Raw genomic sequence first — 12,555 nt, forward strand, 5'->3', positions numbered from 1 at the left:
AGTTAATATTTTACCTGTTTGTTGCCATATATTATAAAAATTGAATACTGCTTGGGTTGACAACGTGTGATGTTTATGTTTACACTATTTAGTTGTGAATCAATATACCGTATATAGATTGTTGTTGTTATAAAAATAGTGCTTAAACAGGATGAGAAGTGGAGTGAAAGTGCACTATCAGCCAAAATATAAAGATGAGTTTAAGATAATAATCTTATTTAAAAAATGGGAAGATTAACATGCTGCTCGTGGTGAGGAGTCAGTAGGTAACACGCACACTTGCAACCAGTGGCTTGTAGCTTTGAATATTACACAGACCATGGCTGCTGTATTTTGTCTCTGGGTTGTGTATCTTATTCGCATCACCATAACCCTGGATAGTCTTTCATATGCTGATGTGCTGTCTAGCAACAAATTGCCCACTTGCACCCCTTCCTTTCAGGCAGTTGTATTTGGTACAGTACTGGACATTCATTAGTGGTAAACATGCAAAAGAAAAATGCAGAACCATAAGTCTGCTGTTGACTTGTTTCAGACATTTTGATCCATCTCCATTAAGCCAAAACATCCCATCAGATTTATTGCTTCAGTTGACTTTATATTGGACAGTGTAGCTTCATGGTATTGAACCTGTTTTATTGCTGATAACAAATTTGTTTTATTACTAACATTTTATCATCCAATGAGACAGGCAGGGTGTGTGTGAGAGAGATGTTGGTCATATATTTTATACATATTAAAGAATACTTAACATCACAAGCTGCAGCAACAACAACAACATTGCCACCTTTCATATATGGTCATGTACCAGTAGAACATAATTTTGCTCACATTGCTATAAGTGTATGATCAAAGTTTTCCAGTTTTCCAGTCTTTAACATCATGACTGTTCTCACATCATGACTGTTCTCACATCGTGACTGTTCTCACATCATGACTGTTCTCATGTCATGGCTGTTCTCACATCATGACTGTCATCACATCATGACTGTTCTCACGTCATGACTGTTCTCACATCATGACTGTTAGCACATCATGGCTGTTCTCACATCATGACTCAGAGAGCACAGAATGTCGTAATATCAGTCTGATTGTTGCATAGCCACTTGGATTTATTTTTATCTCTTCACAATTTTCTGTTATTGTTATATTTCTTTAGTTTTAGCAGTTAGCTAATCTGACTGCATTTTAACCTCATTTCCAAATTGACACCAAACTTTACTGTGTAAAGCAAACATACCTTCTAAATATGGACAAATTTTAGTGTATAGTTTATTCTTTTTTCTTTCTTTTTCTGTGCTGTTTCTGTGCCTGTAGGGTGCCATTTTGTTTGTAATCTGTGATTCATTGCCTGAAATATGGGGAAGATGTTCCTTTACTATTAGGTGGCAGTATTGAAAATTCCACCTTCCAATGGAACTTTTGTATTCTACACTAGCATATGTAATGATTCTACATGCATTAATTCAGATGCATTGGGTGACATTCAGATTATGGAGAAATCTGATATTTTCCATGGGTATCAAATTTTGTTGTTCTGCAAAAAATAAGACACTTTCTTTTGTACTGGTACTTGAATTCATGCATTGGGGAACAGGTTCTATCTTCTTCACAGATGACAAGTATAAACCATTATACATTGAAATTTAAAATTCATGACTCGTGGCTATGCACATGAATTTGATAGTATGCCATGAATATCAGTGGAATTTAAGTGCATGGAATAACATTTTGTAAATTTTGTTGTGGCACATTTATTTGATAAAATCTTTTTTTTCTAAATTAATGCATGGACTAAATATAAGAATCAGTTATTCATATAAATTTTTATTCCACTAAAATACTGTATATACTCACTTATAAATCAAGTCAAATTGCAAACAGCAATGTTCCTGATCTGCCGTAACATAATGCACCTTCAGATCAGGGTCTGTTTTGTTTTGTTCTAATGATTACTTTTAACAAACTGCACAGACCAAGATCTGCCAGTGCATTTGCAGCAGCAGATTTAGGTCTGTACACTTTGCCGTTGGACTCAATTTATGAGCAAGTAAATATTGTTGTAGATTCAATATGTTTGTGAAAATGTAATGATAGTGAAACCTTCTGATTTATGATAATTGGTCATTTGGATGAATGAGTACGATTAATACTAAATCTAGTGAGCCACAGTAGCTTGGATGGTAGAGCATCAGTTGCCTAATACAGTGGGCGCAGGCTAGATACCTAACCAGGCAAGTCTAAATCGGCTGCCTCAGCATGTCCTAGGGAAAGGCACTTAGCTCTCATTTACTTGTGTTGATATAGCCAACAATTTGTTAAAAGTGTTGTTAAACCAACAACAAACATTTTGGGGAATATACATATTCCAACAAGCTATCAGGGATAAATGAGTTCTGGACAAAACAAGGTGGTAAAAACGCACTTTTCAACCATGATGATCAGTCTGTAGCAGACATTCTGTTGCTTTTGGGACCTACCAGCATGAAGCCAAAACAGGCTATCAGCTTTATTGCAGCAATTGACTTTTATCTTGGACAGGAAGGCCTTTGTAGTATTGAACAGCTATTTATAGATGGAAACAATTTTGTTTTATTACTCACTTAGGGACAGTGTACTGATATCTAGGGAAGCTGGCAGTGTGGGAGAGAAGAACAAGTGGCCAGATGTTAGGAGTTTTTTCTACACTAAAATCAGCTTGCATGATAAGAGCTTGTTTTTACCACAGACAGGAACCATTATGTGTTGTACCATAAACCCCAATATCTAATAATAGTAGCAGTAGTAATAATGTTATTAATATCAATATTAGTATTAGTAGTTGTATTATTAATAGCAGTATTACTGTTGATATCAATAGTTGTAATGGTAATAGTAGTATTAATAGTACTAGTGATAGCAATAGTAGTTGTAGTATTAATAGTAGTAGTATTATTAATGATAGTAGTAGTAGTTGTTGTAGCATGTGTGTGTGATTTGAATTTTTAACATAGCTTTTAAAAAAATTCAGTAATATTGCTTCAGTGTCTGCAGTGTGGCAGTTTATACTGATGCCTTGCACTGGGGCATCATGCTGCAGACATGTAGCATGATATCTCACCCAGTCACATTATCCTGACACCAGGTCAGCCAGTCCTAACACTAACCTCTTAACACATTAACCCCTGGAGGATTTTGTTGTTTTCGCCTGAAATTCGAGTAGGAAAAACATTTTGAAAGCTATTTCGGAAATCCTAATAAATCAACTTCCAGGTGATTTTCCAATAACATAATGCCTAGTTGTGTTAGAAACATTGTTTTTATTGGCTATTTGGCTCATGCATGAGCAGAAGGGTAAAAATTGGAATTCTTTTTTCTTTTGCTTTACGGACTCATTATTTTCGTATTGAGACCACTCTTTATTCCAAATGCCCATCTTATCCTACTTTTTGCAAAGGTTCATCTGTCTGTTTGCATTTCATACCAGTCTGCCTTAGATCTGAGACCAAAAAGTCTAAAATCCAGACACAAAATCAGATTCTGACCACAGGCGAATTTTGGGTGGAAAAAAATTGGGTCCAAAATATGAGGTTTTTCCCTCTGTATTTTGTAGTGCAACTAGAACTTCCAGATTATTTGGTATCATTGTAGAGCTACACCTGTCTACCTTTCTATAATACCACCACTTTAGTGTATCATACATGACCTTGACGCTACAGAGCTCAGCAGTAGGCTACTACCTCCTGCCACGTAAACTCATCACCAGGGGTTAATGTGTTAATGCTGAGCACCTAGCAAGGCAGCTGTTAGTACCATTGTTATATGTCTTTGTTATGACCTGGCCAGGATTTAAACCCACGACCGCCTGCATCTGATGCGGTCACCTAACCACTAGGTCACTGGAGCAGTTGAGGTTGTAGTAGTGATAGTAGTATTAATAGTAATAGTAGTATTAATACTAATAGTAATAGTGATAGTAATAGTAGATTTAATAATAATAATAATTGAATTGTAGTAAAACATGAATCTGGTAGTGAATTCAGTGGATAAGAATAATGGGGAGTGTATCTAATTTTTATCATTAGCATTGATGAATTATCTGATTACAGTTACATAAAAGGAGATGATATCAGTTCAATTCCTGGCCCAAAGTATTGGTGCTTGTTTACCATCTGTACTTGCTAATAAGTCAAGTCAAACTGTAAACAAGAAGGACCCTGATCTGCCAAGGCATAATGTGCCTGCAGATCAGGGTCTGTTTTTTTCTTCTACGTGTTGCTCCTCAAACTGTACAGATTCAGATCTTTTGGCACATTATTCAATGGCAGATCTGGGTCTGTACAGTTTGCAGTTAGACTCGTCTTATAACAGAGAATATATGGTATGTAAATTCAATGAAATAAGATTCTCAATGCAATTTACAAACTGTTATGTGTACTCCATTGGTAGATATCTCTTACTTGAAATCTCAGTATATTGGGTTTTAGGTCATATGGCTATAAATTTGCCTACATGGTTATAAGCATCATTTTAGAAGTTTTTGACACAGATTGCTGTAAGGCAACATCCAATTCTATAATATTGAAACACGAGAATTTCCGACAGCTTCATCACATTTGAGATGATTTGGACACTAAAATGTCTTATTAGCCAATATCCCATTTTACACGATCTGGACACTAGAATACCCTTTAAAGCTTCATCTGATTTTAGATGATTTGGACACAAGAATGATCTATAAAGTTTCATCTGATTTTAGATGATTTGGTCACTAGTATGACCTATATAGCTTCATCTGATTTTAGATGATTTTTACTCTAGAATTCCCTTTAAAGTTTCATCTGATTTTAGATGATTTGGACACTAGAATGCCCTTTAAAACTTCATCTGATTTTAGATGATTTGGATACTAGTTTGACCTATATAGCTTCATCTGATTTTAGATGATTTGGACACTAGAATTATCTATAAAGTGTTATCTGATTTTAGATGATTTTTACAATAGATTGCCCTTTAAAGTTTCATCTGATTTTAGACGATTTGGACACTAGAATGCCCTGTAAAGCTTCATCTGATTTTAGATGATTCAGACACTTGAATGCCTTATAGTTTCATCCCAATTTAGAAGACTGGGACACTTGACTGCTCTATAAAGCTAACTTCATTTTAAAAGATTAGGACACTAGAATTATCTATAAAGTGTTATCTGAATTTAGATGATTTTTACACTAGATTGCCCTTTAAAGTTTCATCTGATTTTAGACGATTTGGACACTAGAATGCCCTGTAAAGCTTCATCTGATCTTAGATGATTTGGACACTTGAATGCCCTATAGTTTCATCCCAAATAGAAGACTGGGACACTTGACTGCCCTATAAAGCTAACTTCATTTTAAAAGATTAGGACACTAGAATGCCTTATAAAACTCATTCAGATTATTGAAGAGTGGGACACAAGAATACCCTACATTATAGAAATTTTGGACACTAGACTTTGTTGAGAGCATGTTGCCACTTCTTTTGAGTCTACTGTCTCTTGAGATCTCTTTTAGATTCTAAAACTGTAAACGTGGAAATCTGCATGCAGGAGCCTTGATCTTAATGTTAATTGATCTGCACACACTGGCATAATTGGACAAGAATGATAAATAGCAACTATATACCGGTAGTCATGGTTTCTAATGTCACTCAGCCCATGAGTCAGACCTCATAAAGACAGAACAATGACAGCGCCACTTCCTCGTGCAAAAGTGTCAAGTTTGCTGACCCATATTAGGGCATGTTTGCTGGCTTTAATTTGCATTCAAGGCTCTATGCAAACATTTTACTTGCAGAGTCAACAGTTTTGATTATCTTTCCATGTGTAATTTCTCATTCTTGATTTCGTTCTCATATTTATACAGTGTAACCTTTCAAAAACAACTTTTATCATCTTTTTGGATTCCTCTTCCTCATGGAAAGCATATCAGAACCTTAAATCTGACAATTAATATAATCTTGAAAAAATTATTTTGTAAGGTTTTCTGCCTTGTCACAGTAATATTAAAGGTAATAAAAGTATAGATAAAGCAACCAAAGCTACGCTGCAGTTAACCATTTCCAAAAGAAAAATTTAATGTATTGACCGTAATTTATTATATAAATTGGTATGTTCTTCATATTGTGTGGAATGAAATCTCTACCCAGAACAACAGAGAACATTCTATTGGAGAGTGTCATTCCTTGTATTGAACAAATCACAAAGATGAGTCATATTGTTTTGATCATGTACAAGACACAGACCTGACTCATGCAAACCTTGCCAGTGTCTGCTGGCAGTGGAACTTATTACTGACAAGAGTATTGATGTCCACTGTGTCAGACATCAGTATTTTTTATCTTAATGAAGAAACTTTATGATGATTTATCACCAGAGTATTGAGGTCCACTGTGCGAGACATCAGTATATTTATCTTAATGAAGAAACTTTATGATGATTTATCACCAGAGTATTGAGGTCCACTGTGTGAGACATCAGTATACATGTATTTATCTTAATGAAGAAACTTTATGATGATTTATCACCAGAGTATTGAGGTCCACTGTGCGAAACATCAGTATTTTTATCTTAATGAAGAAACTTTATGATGATTTATCACCAGAGTATTGAGGTCCACTGTGTGAGACATCAGTATTTTTATCTTAATGAAGAAACTTTATGATGATTTATCACCAGAGTATTGAGGTCCACTGTGCGAGACATCAGTATTTTTATCTTAATGAAGAAACTTTATGATGATTTATCACTAGAGAAAATCTTTTGAGGGAATGTTGTTTTATTACAAAATTGTATATGTCTTATCCTTATCTTATATTTTGTACCTTTTTACAGAATTTTCTCATAATTACCTTTTATTTTATCTTCTACTTTTTGATCATCTTTTTAAAGTTTTTAAGAAATTCATTTTTTATTAGCTCTAGTGGTCATAGACCAAAAGAGCTATTTGATGGTCATTTGCTGTCATCCATTGGTTGTCTGCCATCATTCATCTGTCTATCCTTAGCACAAGTTTGTTATCACTACTTCTAAACTACTTGGAATATTGCCATGAAATTTAAGATGCACGTTCATCTTTGTTCTAATTGGTCCTAACTGAAAATTGCTACTCCTGAATGGATGGTCATATGAACATAGAGTTTTCACAAAAAGACCCCTTATAATTACTAGTTAAAAAAATGATATCCAGTATGACCACTACAGTAGTCATCTTGAAAATCTTTTAATCACTACTCCTCCTAAATGGATGGTCGTATCAATTTGTGGTTTTCACTGAAAGACTTCTTATGAATACTATTTAGTCCAAAATAAAAATGGTGCCAATATAATGTTCAGTGTTCAAATATCATTATCGCTACATCTCCTGAATGAAATGTAATATTGCAATGGGGTTTTCACCAGAAGATTGGGGGCCCCAAGTGGCCGAGTTGCCTAAAGTGCTCAGCGTTACAGATCACTGCCATCTCACCTCTGTCTGCATGGGTTCGAGTCTCCAGCTCAACCAGTGTGGGTACATGAGAAAGCTTGCCAGTAGCTTTTCGTGGGTCGGTGGTTTATTCTGGGGTTTTCCCTAGTTCCTCCTCCACCATTTATACTGGCCGCTATGCATAGCCTATCTTGTGCTGAAAAATGGTGTTAAACCCTACAACAACAACAACCAGAATATTGTTTTTTATATCTGGTTGATACTAGATGAAAATGATGCTGACACTTAATGTCTAATATGGCTACCCCAATGGCCATCTTGAAAATGTTATCGATAATCCTCTGAGTAAAATTGCCAAGGAGTTTTCACCAAACGACCCCTTTATAAGGTATAGTTGGTCAAAAATGAAAATGGTAGTGTTTGATGTCAAATATGGCCACAACAGTGGCCATCTAGAAGGTAGTATCACTATGGCTCATAAATGGATGGATGGATATCTGAACATGTTTTTACTAAACAACTTCTTATGATGTCTAGTTGGTCCTAGTGATGAGACATTCAGTATACACAGTGGTCATCTTGAATCACTATTTCTCCTGAACAGATGGTCATATCAGCATGGGAGGGGTGTCCACTCAAATCAAAGACTTCTGATGATATCTAGATGATCTTAAGTAAAGATGGAGCTGATCCAATGCCTAAATGTTCCAATTTCTAATTTATATTGATGGAATACACCATCATGAAATATTTCAATAGCATAATTCATATTGATGAAATGCGCCATCATGAAATGTTCCATTAGCATAATTTATATTGATGGAATACACCATCATGAAATGTTTCAATAGCATAATTTATATTGATGGAATACACCATCATGAAATGTTTCAGTAGCATAATTTATATTGATGGAATACACCATCATGAAATGTTCCATTAACATAATTTATATTGATGGAATACACCATCATGGAATGTTCCAATAGCATAATTCTTATTGATGAAATACGCCATCATGAAATGTTCCAATAGCATAATTCATATTGATGGAATACGCCATCATAAAATGTTCCAGTAGCATAATTTATATTGATGGAATACGTCATCATGAAATGTTCCAATAGCATAATTCATATTGATGTAATACGCCATCATGAAATGTTCCAGTAGCATAATTTGTATTGATGGAATACGCCATCATGAAATGTTCCAATAGCATAATTTATATTGATGTAATACGCCATCATGAAATGTTCCAAAAGCATAATTGGTATTGATGGAATATGCCATCATGAAATGTTCCAATAGCATAATTCCTATTGATGTAATACGCCATCATGAAATGCTCCAAAAGCATAATTGGTATTGATGGAATATGCCATCATGAAATGTTCCAAAAGCATAATTTTTATTGATGGAATACACCATCATGAAATGTTCCAATAGCATAATTCATATTGATGGAATACGCCATCATGAAATGTTCCAACAGCATAATTCATATTGATGGAATATGCCATCATGAAATGTTCCAGTAGCATAATTTATATTGATGGAATACACCATCATGAAATGTTCCAGTAGCATAATTTATATTGATGGAATATGCCATCATGAAATGTTCCAGTAGCATAATTCATATTGATGGAATATGCCATCATGAAATGTTTCAGTAGCATAATTTATATTGATGGAATACACCATCATGAAATGTTCCAGTAGCATAATTCATATTGATGGAATACACCATCATGAAATGTTCCAGTAGCATAATTTATATTGATGGAATACACCATCATAAAAGATGAATTTTGCTTAAGGCAGGAGTAATACACTTACTAGATGGCTCTAAAAGCTTAAAATTAAATTGTTTTGTATAATTTGAACATGTTAAAATGATTTTTCGTAATTTTATTCAATATGTTTGCCTGAAATATGCAAATATACTGCCTAGTGGGGATTCTGTAAAGATGTGGGCTGAAGTTTTTGTTTCTGTTTATTTGTTTAAATGTCACTTTTAACACATCATTGGCTATATTTTACCAAACAAAAGGAAACTAAGCGCTTTTACTGAGGACACACATTGGCAGCTGACCTGGGCAGGTACTGAACCTGTGACCCTCAGATTACAAGTCTGATGCTTGACCAACTGAGCTACCACAACTATATGCTACACAGGAACTCCCTTTGCAAAAAGTGCTAGTTTTCCTTGTTATCATTCAATTTTTTCAAAGTTAGTGACATCTTAATATATATGTACACTTGACTTTTGACAGTAATTATCTTTCTTGATCACTTTTGAACTTGTTTACAATGTTTTAACTATAGATATAACATTTTTGTAGAACCATGACATAATGTTATGATCTCATGGGAAAAAAGTAATTCGTGTTTTCACCCTTGGTTCTGTGGGTTCTGTGACAGGAATTGCAAAGCATAAGATAACAATTCCAATAGACTCACAGACAGATTATTTTTGATGAAAAATCAATGCAAACTGGATTGAGGAAGGTTTAGTTTCTCAAAGCAACAGTATCTTTTTCCCCCAAGTGAAATACTTTTACATTAATGAGATGAATTAATGAAGAGATTTGATAATTTGTTCAGGATGTAATAGAAGGAGTCAACACCATATTGACTTATTTAATTTCTTTCAAGGAACCATACTCCACTCCATCTACCCAACCCAGCACCCCACCCCCAAATTTTACAAGTAGCTTCATTATTTCCTTGATTGTTTTGAGTGTCTTTATATTGGCAGTTCTCATTTGTTTTAGTTAAGTGTCATATTCATTCATGCATTACTCAGTATTCACGAATTCAGTCATTCAGAGCTGTAGTATCTTAAGGGTTGGCATGGGACCAGAAGGGTATGGATTTGAATCCTGCCCAGATCAGGTCAGATTGGATGCTTGGGCATGTTCCTGTTTAAAGCACTTCACTATATCAGGGTTTGCACAATCCTAACACATCAAAATTTAAGTGGTTACTTGGAAAAGTGATTGAATATGAGATTGGCTCCAAAATTATTCAAAAAGTGCTTGAAAAGGCTCAGTAGTCTTTAAAAGTTCTTGAATTTGAAAACTAATGAATTTCATTGGAAAACATTAATTTACTGGTATAAACATCAATTAAAAAAAAGAGATCTATTCAAACAAATTACAAAAGGCAGTCTTCCTGGAATTAAATTTCTGTTTACGGTAAGTAACATGTTTAGTATGATTTCCAAATTGGCCAGTTATGTGCTCATTAGTACTCTGTCATTGTGACAACCTCATGGTGTTAACATGAATGGATGCTGTGTTGACTGGGTAACCACCTTATGGTGTTAACATGAATGGATGCTGTGTTGACTGGGTGACCACCTCATAGTGTTAACATGCATGGATACTGTGTTGACTGGGTAATCACCTCATAGTGTTAACATGAAAGGATCCTGTAATGACAGGGTAACCACCTTATAGTGTAAACATGAATGGACTCTGTGTTGACTGGGTAACCACCTTATAGTGTTAAAATGACTTGATGCTGTGTTGACTGGGTAACCACCTTATAGTGTTAAAATGACTGGATGCTGTGTTGACTGGGTAACCACCTTATAGTGTTAACTTGAATGGATGCTGTGTTGACTGGGTAACCACCTTATAGTGTTAAAATGACTGGATGCTGTGTTGACTGGGTAACCACCTTATAGTGTTAACTTGAATGGATGCTGTGTTGACTGGGTAACCACCTCATGTTAACATGAATGGATGCTGTGTTGACTGGGTAACCACCTCAGTGTTAAAATGAATGGATGCTGTGATGACTGGGTAACCATCTCATAGTATTAACATGAATGGATGCTGTGTTGACTGGGTAACCACCTTATAGCATTAAAATGAATGGATGCTGTGTTGACTGTGTAACCATCTATTAGTGTTAAAATGAATATACTATTCTTATTCCCCAATCCTTCTCAGCTACAGTGTCTTCACCTAAGCCTAGTTTAAGACAAATGAGTTCTTGTCAAAGAATGAATACTTTAATCTGAATTTTTTGGGACTAAACACTTTTTTCCTAAGTAGATGCAGATAATGATGGTTTTTGAAGTCAGAATTTGCCCGTGAAATATACTTCAATTTCCTGAGCAAAAATATTTGCATGAACCATGGTGAGGTGCTGTTCAACACAAAGCACTCACTGATTGATTGATTCATTCATTTGTTCATTCATTCATACATTCATTCATTCATTCATTCATTCATTCATTCATTCATTCATTCTTTCTTTCTTTCAGGGAAACCTGCTGTGGAGTCTGGTGACCCCTGGATCCGCCAATCAAATCCATCTCTTTTAAAGAGTGGCCACAATGTGGAAATTAAAGCATATAATTTGAATCGTTCCAATAGTTTAGATCTTAAGACGGGGCGGATATACCTGAAAGAGCTTGTGTGTTACCTCTCATTGCTAGAAGCAGGAAGGGCAGAGGACAAACTTGAATGTAAGTTTTTATATTTTAAAAAGAAAGTTTGATTCAAATTTTTTTTCTTTTCTTTGATTGTAGCATATTTCATAGACTTTGTCATTGGGTAAGCCTTAGGAATAAAGTTGAAATTTTCAATAGAGCAGTTATGTGAATCAGACTAATTACATCCTGCTTTAAAGTTTAATACACAGTGGTCAATACCCACTTGCTGAAAGATAGGTCACTATGATTTACATTTCACAATTCAGTATAATCCAGTTTGTATTTAGGTCAGTGTTGGGTACAGACTCAGGCATCTTTGTGCAGATGGGTGTACTTTCTTTTTTTAAATGGTACTTTTAACACATTATTGACCATATCATGAAGAGGGAAAAGGGAGCTAAGTGACTTTCACAAGTACACACCCTACTGAGTTACCATTGCTCCATGTGCAGAGTTATCATGATTATTATAACATTCTTCTCTCAAAAGCAGGTCATTGTGACATACATTTGAGGCTTCATTTACCAAGGTACTGATTTGGTTTGACATGTTTTAAAGCACGGGTTTGCAACGTTAGGGATGGAAGGGTGTTTGTATCTCACTGACTTGTTCCTTAGATACTTAATTTCATACAAATTGAAGATGAATTCCAATGTATTT

At 34.9% G+C, this 12,555-nt stretch overlaps 1 protein-coding gene across 5 annotated transcripts in view; it reads left to right on the forward strand.

The window, feature by feature from the left end:
- LOC149791443 (diacylglycerol kinase beta-like) overlaps positions 1–12,555 on the forward strand; it is a 264,102-nt gene that overhangs the window by 110,121 nt on the left and 141,426 nt on the right. For all 5 annotated transcript variants that reach the window (XM_089969976.1, XM_089969977.1, XM_089969978.1 and 2 more), the window contains exon 6: positions 11,725–11,928. In XM_089969976.1, the coding sequence (XP_089826102.1) occupies positions 11,725–11,928 (204 nt within the window). The remainder of the gene's footprint in view (positions 1–11,724; positions 11,929–12,555) is intronic.

This window comes from Sinohyriopsis cumingii, chromosome 9 (genome assembly GCF_028554795.1).
Source record: "Sinohyriopsis cumingii isolate HCF-2022 chromosome 9, ASM2855479v2, whole genome shotgun sequence".
Classification (NCBI taxonomy): domain Eukaryota; kingdom Metazoa; phylum Mollusca; class Bivalvia; order Unionida; family Unionidae; genus Sinohyriopsis; species Sinohyriopsis cumingii.